The sequence below is a fragment of the Mus pahari genome, chromosome 22 (genome assembly GCF_900095145.1).
Source record: "Mus pahari chromosome 22, PAHARI_EIJ_v1.1, whole genome shotgun sequence".
NCBI classification, from domain to species: domain Eukaryota; kingdom Metazoa; phylum Chordata; class Mammalia; order Rodentia; family Muridae; genus Mus; species Mus pahari.
Window position 1 is genome coordinate 29512228 of NC_034611.1, and position 15239 is coordinate 29527466.

The following is a 15239-nucleotide window of genomic DNA, read 5'->3' on the forward strand; positions in this document are numbered from 1 at the left end:
TCAAACGTGAGAAATACAATGAAATTATGTGATTGGTATGCAGTGATATCAAGAAGGCCCTGCATGAAACGTGGCATTGGATTTGTCTGTGTATACCATTCACATTTAAGTATCTTCTCACCCTTTTATATTTATTACCGTGTCTGTGTGTGTGTGTCTGTGTGTCTGTGTCTGTGTGTGTGTGTAGGTGAGAGGACAACTTTTGAGAGATGGTTCTCTCCTTCCACCGTGGATTTTAGGTTTCAAGCTTGGGTCTTCAGGCTTGCACAATAAATACCTCTCCCTGCTGAATCATCTTGCCAGCCCTCAGTTATTTTTTATTATCATCACACGATGGAAAAACATACATTTTGTTTTCAAGATTATCTTTGGGAAGTAAAGAGAGAAAAATATAAGTAGAATTTTCTTAAGATCATAAAAGTTCATTTGACTGATGTGTGTATACCATTTACTTTTATTGAAAAAACTTTGAAATGCTCCAAGCCTTTCATACTTAGTAAATATTACTGAGTTAATATTACCAGTTAATATTACTTCTAAAAGAGAAGTACCTGGTAAGATCTCTGTACCATTTTCTGTGACCTAGATGAGGCTGCCTACATTCAAGTTCATTTTTAACAAGGTATTGCATTAGATATCTTTAACCCTTTGTTGACTGCACTTCTATGACAGTACATACCAGTGGATTAGCTTTTAGCACATTGAATTTATTTTTTTCATTAATTGTTGTAAAAACTACAGATGAGGTAGTTGATCTATGAAAATGTAGATCTATGAAAATATCTTTTAGAATTCTTCTTTTGGTTTTAAAATATACTTTAAACTTAATTTGTACTAATTTTTTTTTGTTTTGTTTTGTCTTTTTAAGGCTGGTTTGAGTCTTCGTAAAGTAAACAGACATGTAGACTTTCCGCTTACCCTTGACTTAGCACCATTCTGTGCGGCTACCTGTAAGGTATGAGATATTAAGAGATTTAATTAATTTGCTATTGTTTATTAGACCATGCTTTTGTTTTTGTTTAAATAAACTTCTCTTCTTGAATGAGTAATTGTGGCATATTAATTCATCAGATGTGGCTTTTGTTCTTTGGAAGATGAGTAAGGTATTAGGCCTGGATCCCAACCGTCCAAGCTGCCTGCTAGTTACCAGCAGGCGATACGTTGTTGGCTTTATGCCTTCCTGTTCCTCTGAGTGAGCCAAATAATGATCTATAGTTTTAGCATTTGTGAAGGTCTGTATCTTTTGCAAATAAACACACTACTGAGTTGTTTTTATGCCATTTCACAAATACTGATAGCCATGTAGTTGTTAACTGAGTACAATAGGTCGAAATTGCTGATGCCTTACTAACAAGGTTCATAATTGCTTGCAAATACTTACATGTAAGACGTGTGTGGCCAAAATTGATGAACATTTTATTGAGGAAGATAGATTTAGAGAGATGAGTGTCATACTCACGGTTACTGGCCTCAGGCGGTTTTGCGGTGTCATAGGTTACTTACTGAACTGAATCTAGTATGGTGACTAAGTGAGTGCAGCTTTCTGGTGAATATAATTTATTTGAGGTGGAATACCAGCTCTGTCAGTTACTAATATTCAATAGTAACATTCATTATTCTTAGGAGTAACAGATAATTCAGCAAATAAGAAGGAGGTTTTGTAAGCTCAGTTTTAGTTTTTAAGAACAACATGTTTTTGAAAGTACCTATTCTAAAGAATTACTGACGTACTTAGCATGCTGTGGACAGAATAGTGCAGTGAACTTCCATCCTCCATTCCTACAGTCTCAGGTCTGTGGCCAGTCTTGTCCCCTCCCGCATCCACATGCTTGTCTCTGCTGTCCTTTGTAACTGCTTTGAAGAAAGTATCATTTCATTATAGATGCCTAAACTACAATAAGTACCGTATTCCTTTTTTGTTTTTGTTTTGTGTGCTTTTCCCTTGAGATAAGATCTTGCTCAGATTGATCCTGAACTCACGAGCCCTCAGCCTCAGCTGCTCAAGTACTGGGATTATAGGCTTGTCCCGTCATAACCACCGTGTACTTTCTACTACAGATTGCTTTTTTTGGTGGGTGGGGATGGCAGTTGAACTCAAGACATCACACATGTACTGAACTAGATGTTCCTGGCCCCTTCTCCAATTTTAACCCAACCACAGTGTCATTTAATATATCCTTTATACATCTAGTGTTCATATTTCCTGTTGTCATATACATATGATTTTTAAAGTGAATTAGCATTCAATTCATTTTAAAGATCAATACAATAATTACATTAATTAATATACAAGCAAATTGATGATGCTTGTACTATGTTAAAGTATGGTTTCTTCTTCCTCCTTTTGGAATCTTTCTTGTATTTTGCCATAATGTAGAATTTGATGGTGATCTCTTTGTCATTGTTCTCTTTGTGAGGCAGTTGTGAGCAGAGAAGACTGGGTACACTTGGGTTTGGTAGTCCCCCTCTTTCTTTTGTTTTCGTAATGCCATTCCATAGAGGACATTTTGTCCTTCGACAAGCACAGTGGTTGAACAATATGGTTCAAGAATAAATTTTTCTTATGTATTTTTTTTTCATGAGCTGTTTCACTAAATGTTACCCGTTTTCTCTATTTGGAAGAATATAAGTGTCGGGGAGAAGGTTCTCTATGGTCTCTACGGTATAGTGGAGCACAGCGGCTCCATGAGAGGAGGCCACTACACTGCTTACGTGAAAGTGAGAGTACCCTCCAGGAAGCTGTCCGAGTGCATCACCGGGAGGAAGAGTGCCGCAGGTACGCATGCCACCTACCCATAGCTCCTCCTCAAAGCTAGACATTTAGTCGGACTTTTAGAAAAGGAGCTCCAAATGGATTCATTTTATTAATCTTAAGTCTGCTCAGGCAATCTTCAAGAATCTTAATCATCACAAAGGAATATCCTTTTAGGCAATATTAATTGACAATTTTTTAAAGTTACTTCAAAGAAGCAGTAGTTTCTTTGTTGTTGTTGTTGCTGTTGTTGTTGTTTTTTTTTTTGGGGGGGGGTTCGAGACAGGGTTTCTCTGTGTAGCCCTGGCTGTCCTTGAACTCACTTTGTAGACCAGGCTGGCCTCGAACTCAGAAATCCGCCTGCCTCCGACTCCCAAGTGCTGGGATTAAAGGCATGTGCCACCACGCCCAGCTTGTTGTTGTTTTTTGCTTTTGTTTTTGTAAAAACAATGTGTGTGTACATGTGTCTGTGTCTGTGTGCTGGTGTGCACAGCATAATGTGGCCGTTTGAGAGTAAATACCAGCAGTTTATTCTGGCCTTCCATCTTGTTGTCCTGATTTTGCCACTGGGCTGTGTGTGTCAGGGCTGGGCACTTCTGGAGTATTCTCTTGCTGCTGTCTCCCATCATCCCCAGGAACGCTGGGATAACTGACACTGATAGATGACTGTTTTTGCCCTAGTTGTGGGGTCAAATTCAGATCATCAGGCTTGTGTGGCTGGTGCTTCTAACCACGTCCTCAGCCGCATTCCCCTTTTGAAGATATACCAGCCATCAAAAGAGCAGGACTTGGAAATGTGCTGGCCATTACTGCGGGTCGTATTTTGTTAATGGGTGTCTGTGTGAATGTGCAGGTGTAAAGTGCACTTGCTCAAAGAGTCCAGAAGAGGGCATGTGATCCCTGGAGCTGGAGGTCCAGAGGTGGCTGTGATAGGCTCAGCACAGATGCTGGGAACTGAACTCCAAACTTCTGCAAGAGCAGTATGTGGTCTTAACTGCTGAGCCATCTCTTTTACCTTCCCTTTATTAGTTGTGTGGTTATTAGGTTCTTGTTTTTGTTTTGACATAGGATCTCACTCCGTAGCTCTGTCTAACTTGGAATTTACTATATAGATTAGGCTGGCCTCAAGCTCACAAAGATCTACCTGCTCTTACCTCCCTCATGTTAGGATTAAAGGTGTATACCACCACGTCCATCTCTGTTATTAGCTTTTAAAATGTATTTAGTGTGTGTGTGTGTGTGTGTGTGTGTGTGTGTGTGTGTGTGTGGTATGTATGTGTGCATGTGTTTGGCTGTCAGAGAAGAGTTTCGTGTACTTTTCGTGTACTTCCACCTTTGTGTGGGTTCTGGTCGCAGAGCTGCTGCACAGGCTGGTACAGCAAGCCCCTTTCCTCGCTGCACCGCTGCACCGTCTCACCAGTTTTTCCACCTTCCTTTTTGGTGAAAATGACTATTTCTCTGGGAAATTAAGTATTATAAGGCTAATATTTCACTAGATTTTTAAGTTAAAAAATTTTTTAACTAGAAGTAGTTATCAATCTTAGATGTTATAGATCTTAGAATTAAATACATACAGCTCATAATAAATGTGTCAGTATTTACAATTTAGAAGACATAAACACACTAACTGTGAAATTGTCCTTTCTGTTCTGCTAGGTTTGAAAGAACCTGATAGTGAATTGGGAGGCCACTGGGTCCACGTCAGCGACACTTATGTGCAGGTGGTTCCAGAGTCAAGAGCACTGAGTGCACAAGCTTATCTCCTTTTTTATGAAAGAATATTATAATATCTGTTCATTGTTGTTTAGTTCATTTTTATTTTAAGGCTGAAGTCGTAACCATAATATGTAACGTGCCTTTGTGGTCTTTAGGAATAGCGTATCCTTCCAGTGTTATTTAACTCTTTCAATATGTGGTGAATCCTTGAAAGAAAATTAATTAATGTGACAGGCAGTTGTGCACGCCTTTAATTCCAGCACTTGGGAGGCAGAGGAAGACAGATCTCTGTTTGAGGCCAACTAGGGCTATTCAATAAAACCTTGTCTTGAAATATTAAACAAAAAATTAATTAATGCTTTCAAATCTATATTCTTTTTTTTTTTTTTTGGTTTTGTGAGACAGGGTTTCTCTGTATAACCTTGGCTGTCCTGGAACTCACTCTGTAGACCAGGCTGGCCTCAAAGTCAGAAATCCACCTGCCTCTGCCTCCCAAGTGCTGGGATTAAAGACGTGCACCACCACTGCCTGGCTCAAATCTATATTCTTAAATGTAAAAACCTGTTTTATGTTAATTTTCATGTCCATGGAATTTGCCACTCCATACACACACACACACACACACACACACACACACACACACACAAAGTTGATAGTATAGCAATCCCCTTTATGATATGACTCATCATTACATACATTCAGAGATGATGCTAAACTGGCTCTTTAGTATACTATTTCCTAAATGTAATACAACCTTCCTGAGTGGATCCAATATATCTTATGCTATAATTTGCTTACTTTTTGTTTAAGCCTTTTAAAATCTTGGCCATTTTGAATCATACTTCACATTTTTATGTGCTAGTTATTTTTCTAGTAATCATTTATGTAAGTTTATAGCTATGAAAGAAAAATTGTCCATCCTTGCACCACCCCACTTTATATCATCTCAGGGTTCTGCAGTGGTGTGTGTTAATCTATAGGAAAAGTTTCTAGAACAGTTTGAACTAGTGCCTAATGTAACATAATTATTTTTCATATTTTATGTGACTTAGTAGTATAAAAAGGAACCATTGTAATTTTGGTAGTGTGAGTTTACAAGTAATGAATTGATTTGCTTATTGCTTTGGATATTTGAAGGTATTGAAACATTTCATAAACTAATCATTTGCAGTCTTTTTAAGATAATTTACAACACATAGAACTGGCAAATAGAAGTTGATAGTCTATATAGGAACATAGAATACTTTAAAGTTTAAGGATATCTTTGAACTATAAACCACCAAATTATATTTATAAATGGTAGAGATCATATTCTTATAATCAACAATGAATATATAATACTTTTTTACTTCTTACATTAATACATGCTCAGCGTGGTTTTGTCTTCATAAGCATCATTTAAAACTTGAGGTGGCTAGTTAGGGATGTAGTTCAATGGCAGCACACTTGCCTGGCCAGGGCAAGGCCCTGGTCCCATCCCTAGCAAAACAAATCAAATATTCAGGTGGGCTTGGCTGCTCTCATGGGGCACAGACTGGGCTTGGCTGCTCTCATGGGGCACAGACTTGCTACTTCTGTTCCCCTTAAATAAGTAGTGACATGTAATAGTTACTTCTAGAATTCAAAGGGTTGAACTGTGAAAACTTAGCATGAAAAATATTACTTCCAAGATTTTAAATAATCAATGAAGCGGTCCACTGATCCATAGTATTGAATCAAGATGTAAGGGAACAGGTTCAATGTCTTAGTCATCAGTGCCTGTGTTTGATTCTATGGGCAAATGTGAGGGAGAGAGGTGGTAAACTGTACAGACCTTTAGCCAGGATGGAACCTTCTTGACATGTGTAACATAAAGTCACCAGTTTGCCTCTTGATATGTGGCTGGGTGAAACTGATTGTCTAATGGAGACATTTTTAAATTGTGGAGGAATTTTCAATGGTATTTGAATTTTTTTTAATTGAAGGCGGAGCCCAGTTGTGTCCTCTAAAAAGAACTTTCCAGTGTCTTCTGTTTCATCAGACATTCAGAGTTTATTAATCTATCGGCATGGAAGAGTCTAGCACCAGAGCAATGAATGAGAAAAATAATTTATTTGTTCAAGTTGGCCTGTCATAGCAGTTGCATGCTCCCCCCCCCCCCAACAAATGTAAACAGTCAGCCTTTTTTTCCTCTGTGCTAGAAAAGATACTGTTAAGAGATATACAATCTAGGCAGGTTCCAGTACCTGGCATATGACAGTATCTTATCAGCCTTTAAAACAGAAAACTCTGCCGAGTGATGATACACGCCTTTAGATTCAGCACGTGGGAGGCAGAGGCAGGTGGATTTGAGTTCAAGGACAGCCTGGTCCACAGAGCAAGTTTCAGGAAAGCAAAGACAACACAGAGAAACCTTGTCTCAAAAACTTGGGAAAAAAACCCTAAAATCTATATTATTTTATACATTATTCTAGTAGGGATGTGCAAATAAAGTGTTCATTTATTACCTAGTGCCGAGGGGATTCTGAAATGTTTTTTTTTTTTTAATGACCTGAAGTTTGAGTGTTTTTCTTGCCATCTGAAAATGTAGGAAAACGGTTTGATTTGATACCTAGAAATTTCTTATCAAGCTTATGTAAGAGATAAAAATCACCCACGTCTACACTTAAATTTTTGTTCTTACTCTGAAGTTTTCCAAAGCACATCTGTAGAAATTTTAAATTGTGAGGCTACTGTACTAACAGATTACCTCAGGAAACAGTGCAAATAAACATGAATGTTTACAGATCAACACAACTATTTAGTGTTCTGGCACCGTGAATTTGACAGGTAAAAGAGAGAAGTTTTTATCTAGAAACTGGTTTACAGGGTACCTCTATCCCCAATTCTCCCCTGACTTTCCCATATTTAAAATGATAAAATTTTGATGATGTGCCAATTATGTGAATGCTTGTGACATAACAAATATACATCTGTATTTAAGATTTGTTGTTTAATGTTTTAAAAAAATAATATGAAGACTGCTTATGTAGGTGGTCAAGGAGATGGTCGTTGTATCAGCTCAGAGTCATATATCAACAGAGCTATTTTACCACACCTAATAGTTCTTAGCTTGCATGTGTGATTAGTTAGTGATTTTTATGTAATAATTGAATAAAATTTCCTGGAGACGTAGCTGTGAAATGTCACCGCACATCAAATTTTTGTACGAAATAACATCCTGCCTACTTTCATGAACTTTATACTCAGCTTATTTCTCTGCATGACATCTGGTCACATAAACGTAAACTAAATATGTGCAATCAAATCAAGCTTTCAGGTAGCATCCATTGCAGTACTAGAGAAATGATTTCTGCATTAAAATATTTTTGTTCATGTAGAAATCATCAATTCAAAGGTGTTTAAAAGATGATTATTTTTAGGTATCAGTAATAAATTCATGGTATCATTCCTTCTCTTTTATCCAATTTTGCAGTATTTTAAAAATATCTGTGTAACTTATTGAGCATTATTTGGTCATTGTTGTATGTATAAAGATCACAATAAATATTAGATTCTTATGTTAATTGATTAGGCCTGGAGTTTTTGCATTATATATAATTAACAGAATGTTAATAAACATTGTGTTCTCTGTTTTAGTCCCCTGGCTTGCTATAAACAAAATATAATTGAGGAGTTTATGAATAACAACACTTAATTGCCTAAACTTTTAGAGGTCAGGAAGCTCAGGACAAAGACAAACAGATGTGTTGTCCAAATGTGGTTCTGGAGATGCTCTCTCAGTGTTTGTTTACCTGTTTGAAGAGGAAGGAGCTGATTGTTACAAGGGCACCCCGGTCAGAACCTAATCACTTTCTAAATACTCCCCGTCACAGAACTCTCACATAGGGAGTTTGTGAATAGGACACAAACATCTAGTTCGTAATGGCCTTCAAGTTTCAGGAATGCACTATTTTAAAATAAATTTGTCACCAACCTAATACTAGGAATTGTATCTAGTAGTTCTTCTACTGAGCTACGTTCTCAGTCCAGAAAACAAACAAAACTGTCAGCTATTTCACAGAATGATCTGAGTTATTTACATGTCTATTTGTTTGTTTTAACTTTTTAGAGTCAGAAAGCTTTCAGAGGTTATGATGAAAGCTATATACCTTTTTTTTTTTCGCATATATAAAGACAGGTTTATTGGGAAGCAGGTTTACTGGTCCTAAGAATGAGGACAGGGAAGTTGCCATGGCAAGGAAGAAGGGAGGTAGATGAGAAACAGTATGTGCATTCAGAGAGAAAGATAGATAGATAGATAGATAGATAGATAGATAGATAGATAGATAGATAGATAGATAGATAGATAGAATTGTATACTTAATGTTTTTATTTGATCATTTATGTGTGATGGTTTCTGTATGCTTGGCCCAGGGAGTGGCACTATTTGGAAGTGTGGCCTTGTTGGAGTAGGTGTGTTACTCTGCACATGGGCTTAAGACACTCACCCTAGCTGCCTAGAAGTCAGTCTTCCACTAACAGCCTTCAGATGAAGATGTAGAACTCTCAGCTTTGCCTGCACCATGCCCGCCTGGATGCTGCCGTGCTTCCTGCCTTGATGATAATGGACCGAACCTCTAAACCTGCAAGCCAGCCCCAATTAAATGTTGTCCTTTATAAGACTTGCATTGGTCATGGTGTCTGTTCACAGCAGTAAAACCCTAACTAAGACAAGAGTGTTTGGTGAACACCTGCTCTTTGTTTGACATTAGGAATACAGCAGCGAATGCAAGAAATCACTCAAGAAAAAAATCTGTCAAGTGAGTATACTGGCCTTCCTTTCCGTGTCTCTTGCTGTGATAAAACATCATAACCAAAAGCAACTTGAAGAGAAAAAGGGTTTATTTTGTTTACATTCGAATATCACAGGAGGAGTCGGGGCAGGATGTGATGCAGAGGTCAGTGGAGTGCTGCTTACTGGCTTGCTCTCCATGGATTGCTCAGTTGGCTTTCTTAAAGGACCTAAATAAGCCCAGGCCAGGGGGAGCACAATGCTCTGGACACTTCCACATCAATCACTTATTTGGCACTGCCCAATAGACTTGCCTACAGCCCTGTCTCAATTGAGGTTCCTTTCTCTCCTCTGAATCTAGCTTGTGTCAAGTTGACATAAAAACAGCTAGCACATAAGGGGGAAACCCTCAAACCATGTTGCGTACATGCTGTTGGAGGTAACACCTAGCAAAGAAGGATGTCCCAATGACAACGGAGTAGTCAGGGTTCTCTAAAGCCACAGAACTTACGGAACGTCTATATATTAAGGGAACTTATTATAAGGACTTACAGTCTGCAGTTCAGTTATCCTAACAATGGGCAGCCGTGAATGCGAAGTCCAAGAATCTAATAGTTGCTCAGTCCCACAAGGCCAGTTATTTCTGCTGGAATTCTGTATAAACTAGAATCTTGAAGAAGTAGGTTCCAATAGATGTTCTGGCAAGTAAGTGCAAACAGGAGAAGAGTGAGCCTTCCTTCTTCCATTGTCCGTATGTAGGCCTCCAATAGAAGGTGTGGCCCAGACTAAAGGCCTAGATGTACTTCCCACACCTGGATCTTTCTCTGTCTCAGGCTGGCCTTAAACTCAGAGTTCTGCTTGCCTCAATCTCCTGAGATTAAGGTTTTGCACTACTTTGCCTCATCTTGGGCTTTTCATGGCCACTACGTCTCAAGATCTGAACCAAAAGCATGTGTCATCCCAAGTCAAGATCCAAGTCAGAAGCCCATGTCTTCTAGCCTCAAGATCTTAGTGACAGATGTGCTCATCATTTCTGAATTGTAGTTCATTCCAGATACAGTCAAGTTGACAACCAGGAACAGCCATCATAGCAGATCTGATAGTACCAGAGAGAAAGCTAAAGAGAGGAGAATGAGTCTTAATTTTAGGGCCCTCTCCTGCAACAGAAGCTGAGAAGAGACATCTTGATATTTGTATGTCCCCCAAAAAACATTATGTGCCAAGTATTTGTAGTTTTAGAAATTTGTAGGTTTCCTGAAAGCTTTTTCATACATTTCAAGGATTATACCCAAGCAGAAAAACCTAAAATGTTTGCAAATAAACATGTATTTTCTAATGATTTATTTTAATTTTATGTACATTGGCATTTTGTTTGCATATATGTCTGTGTGAGGGTGTTGGATCTCCTGGAACTGGAGTTACAGCCAGTTGTGAGCTGCCCTGTGGGTGCTGGGAATTGAACCTGGGCCCTCTGGAAGACCAGCCAGTGCTCTTAACCACTGAACTTAGCCCTGAGACTGTAGCACAACTGACTTCATGGTGGAGTACGACACAAGTTGTAAAATTCAGCATGTAAACAATCTCATCTGCCAATGGGATAATCTATCAAAATCCATAATTCTCGGGAGGTCTCTAAAGGTACTCACCTTGCTTTTTGGCTACTGTAGGTTAGGTCTGCTTCTGGCTGTTTTGTCAGATATTTGTCAACCCAGAACAAACCCAAAGTCTCTGTCTCTATACACCCTTCTGGTCACCAGGCACTTAGCTTTTCTTTCACACTTGAAACTACAATGACTCCCTTTTCAAGGGTCATAGTCCAGGTGGTTTTATCCTCAAGATCAATGTGATGGTTTGTATATGCTTGGCCCAGGCAGTGGCACTACTAGGAGGTGTGGACTTGTTGGAATAGGTGTATCACTGTGGGCCTGAGCTTCAGACCCTCACACTAGCTACCTGGAAGTCAGTATTCTGCTAGCAGCCTTCAGATGAAATGTAGAATTCTCAGCTCTGCCTGCACTATGCCTGCCTAGATGCTCCCACGCACCTGCCTTGATGAAAACAGACTGAACCTCTAAACCTGTAAGCCAGCCCCAATTAAATGTTGTTCTTTATTAGACTTGCCTTGGTCATGGTGTCTGTTAACAGCAGTAAAACCCTAAGACAACCAGGTTTCTAGAAGTGTGTTTGGTCATGTTTAGGTGTTCTCTCTGCTGCTCTGAAGACCCATGAGCCAAAATGGTTATGTTACATTTTTCTATATACTTCATGAACTGAGATAGAACACTAACCCATAAACATTCTCATGCAGGAGGAGGGAGAATAGTACCAGGATGTTTTACTATAGATGTGGGGTAGATTCATTAGACTTTTTCTGATACAGAGCCCAAGGAGGGCTTGTTTGGAGTTAACACCTTTGGCTACATTTGAGTGGCTTTTGCAAAATATGGCATACTAAGAAGTTGCACAGCTTTTTAAAAAGATCATTCCCTTGTCGTGTTACTCACAGTGGAGTGGAACTATAATTTCTGGGGATCTGACAGACTCTTCCGGCCTCTGCCTGCATCAGGTATGCACAAGATCCATATGAATACATGCAAACACTCAGTAAAAAAAAAAAAAAAAACTTTGAAAAAAGCCTTAAAGTTTATTTTGTGAGGTTCAAAAATCCAACCTCAGCTAGGTGTGGTGGTACATGCCTTAAATCTCAGAACTCACTCAGGAGGCAGAGGCAGGTGAATCTCTGAGTCATAGGCTTGTCTGGTCTACATAAAAGTTCCAGGAGAGGGCTGGTGAGATGGCTCAGTGGGTAAGAGCACCCGACTGCTCTTCTGAAGGTCCGGAGTTCAAATCCCAGCAACCACATGGTGGCTCACAACCATCCATAACAAGATCTGACTCTTCTGGAGTGTCTGAAGACAGCTGTAGTGTACTTACATAAAATAAATAAATAAAATATTAAAAAAAAAAAACAAACAAAAGTTCCAGGAGAGCCAAGGCTACATAGAGATATCCTGTCTCAAAAAACAAACAAACAAACAACAACAACAACAAAATCCTGCAAAGAATAGAAGATTGCTTTAAAAAAAGATTGTTTTTATTCTCTCGTTTTGGTTTTCAGAAACCACTTAATCCTTTCTGATTTCTACCTTCTCCCTGGCCAGACACACAGAAGATTTTAACGTATAACCCAGTCTGGTCTTTAACTCCCAGGCTCAAGTGATCTTTGGGCCTCAGCTTCTGCACCAAGTCGGGCTGTAGTCATGTGGTGGTTTGAATAATGATGTCCCATAGGCTCATACATTTGAATGATTAGGCAGCAGGACTATTTGAAAGGATTAAAAGAATTGGGAGGTGTTGCCTTATTGGAGGAAGTGGGTCACTGAGGATGTGCTTCATGGTGTCAAAGGCCCATGCTAAGCCCAGAGTCACTCTCCCTGCCTATGGGTCATGATGTAGTTCCCAGCCACTGGTCCAGTGTCTGCCTGCATGCCACCGTCATGATGATAATGCATTGAATCTCTGAAACTTTGAGCAATTAAATGATTTCTTTTATAAAATCTGCCGTGGTCATGGTGTCTCTGCACAGCAAGGGAACAGACAGGGCATGTGTTGCTGTACACATCACTTTCTTCTTTAGACTGCCTTGTCAAATGCATCCAGTAGCATCTCGTGTCTAGTGTCTTGCTTTTCAAACTTTTCCATTAAATAGAAATTCATTATATATATTATTGCCTCGAAGGTTGTAGTGAATCTCAGTTAAATCTGATGTTTTACTGTACCATAATCTAAATTTCTACACATTGTTAGTAGCAATTTCTGTCAACCACCTTCTAATCTAGTGCATATTTTTTAGATTTGTGATTTTCTTTTTTGGATTTGTTTATTATTATCTGTAGCTGTCTTCAGATGCACCAGAAGAGGGCATCAGATCTCATTACTGATGGTTGTGAGCCACCATGTGGTTGCTGGGATTTGAACTCAAGACCTTCGGAAGAGCATTCAGTGCTCTTAACTGCTAAGCCATCTCTCCAGCCCCTAATGCATACTTTTTTTAAAGTCACTGCTTTTTGTTCAAGATAAACTAGCTTTCTGTTATATTAACAAATGACTCAGCAGCTTACTTTGTGGTCATTGGGAAGCCTTCGTATGTACTATCTGAACTGGCAGTAGCTGAACACATGTGGCCTGGTGACCAGGTCTCATAAGCATATGTACATGTGGGGAGAGGGGACATTTTTGAGCGTTCTTCAGGTGCCCCTCTACCTTTGTTTTTGAGATAGGGTCTCTTAATTGGTGTTGAACTCAATAGGTGTTAGGGATCTGTCTTCCTTCAACACTCCTAGTGCTGGGTCCACAATGTACACCATAGCTCCTGCTTTTTTTTTTTTCTTTAAGGTGTGGGTTCTGGGAATCAAACACAAGTACATCTTCTTGTGTTACAAATGACATCTTCCCAGCCCTATAAATAGGAACAAACAAACCTAAATTTAAAGTTCTCTGTTAATCATTAATAGTAGATTACCAGGTAATACAGACAAGATGCTGGCACTTGATAATTACAGTACACAATAGCCAAATTATAGATCTCATATATGATAGCTGTTCAGAGTTTTAACATAACAGCATATATTCTGATAAAATAGAACTTGACATCCATACATGGGAGAAATATGTGGTGATGTGTGCCTGTAATCCCAATGAGGCATTTAATAGGCCTTCCCATTTGGATATCCAAAATGGCTAGTTTACACTAGTGTCCCTAGTCAAAATATTTAATCACTTGACAATGTAAAATTTTCTGTGCACTAATATGTTAGGTCCTTGGGAAAAAAAAAGTTGTCACCCAAGTATTGGTTTCAGTTTTACTTGGGATATATTACAAGATGGTTATAGGGAGCAGGAATTTCCCATAGCCTTGCTAATCCAAGCAGATCTCACCAAAGCACGCCCATTTTCCTGCTTAGAATGTTTCTCATTCTCAGTGAGGTGGAGCATGATGGCATTTGATTTTAATCCCAGCAACAGGGATGCTGGGTGCTAGTACATCTCCATGAGTTTGAGTTCTTAAGATGCTAAATGGAAATAGTCAACTACAGGTCTCCTCCTGAATTGTACTAACCTCATGAACTCACATCATAGTATTGCCAGATAATTGGCAGTTTTCTCCACCCCACTACCCAAATTACATGTTGAAGGCAAACTTGAGGCTAGCAGGTTATTACCTAGTAGGGTTTTATTCTAATCACTCAGGCTACTTGGTTTTCAAATACTTCATTTGAGAATTACAGAATTTCTTGTAAAGGGCATCCCTATTTTCACATCTACCTATATCTTCTTTATCCAGTTTACTACAGTCTTGTTTCTAGAGTAATTTGATATTTCTTGTGCAGTTCCCAACTCAAAGACTTAGATTTTTAGTGCATGGTGTGGGTGCTAAAAACAGACTTCTCACCTTAAAGGGAACAAGAGAGAGCTTATTGTGGAGCCACATTTGAATGTCCATGGCACAAGGAACACAGTTATGCCAAATTCCTTTTATAACATGGAAGTGGTTTCATGACATTTTATAGTTTTAAAAAACAGTCATAAATCAAGGCAAGCTTAAGATACTTTGGTGTGTACATCACAGAAGTTGCAGCAAGATGGGGACACTTTTTACATAGCTGCACATGCTATCTGATAACATTTTTAGCTCTTGGATTGGTGGAAACTGGGAGTCAGCTAAGTTAAAAAGTTCCAAAGGTGGGGGCTGGAGAAATGGCTCTGTGGTTAACAGCGTTGGCACCAGAGTTCAATTCCTAGTACCCACATGGCAGCTTACAACTATCTATAGTCCAGCAACAAGTGATTTGACACCCTCACACAGACATTCACGCAGGCAAAACACCAATACACATCAAATAAAAATAAATCATTTTTTTTTTTTTAAAGTTCTAAAAGGTTTTTAATCTATTAGTCAAGGATTTACCTCTAACACGGAAAGGTTGGCAAAGACTGGCTATTCGTGTGTAAAGCTAG

General features: G+C 38.9%; 1 protein-coding gene across 5 annotated transcripts in view; it reads left to right on the forward strand.

Annotated features, from left to right (window-relative positions):
- Usp45 (ubiquitin specific peptidase 45) overlaps nucleotides 1-4828 on the forward strand; it is a 64922-nt gene extending 60094 nt beyond the window's left edge. For all 5 annotated transcript variants that reach the window (XM_021222213.2, XM_021222214.2, XM_029533384.1 and 2 more), the window contains 3 exons: nucleotides 869-955; nucleotides 2623-2776; nucleotides 4409-4828. In XM_021222213.2, coding sequence (XP_021077872.1) covers nucleotides 869-955; nucleotides 2623-2776; nucleotides 4409-4539 — 372 coding nt within the window. In that variant the 3' untranslated portion in view covers nucleotides 4540-4828. The remainder of the gene's footprint in view (nucleotides 1-868; nucleotides 956-2622; nucleotides 2777-4408) is intronic.
- Nucleotides 4829-15239: the final 10411 nt, after the last annotated feature.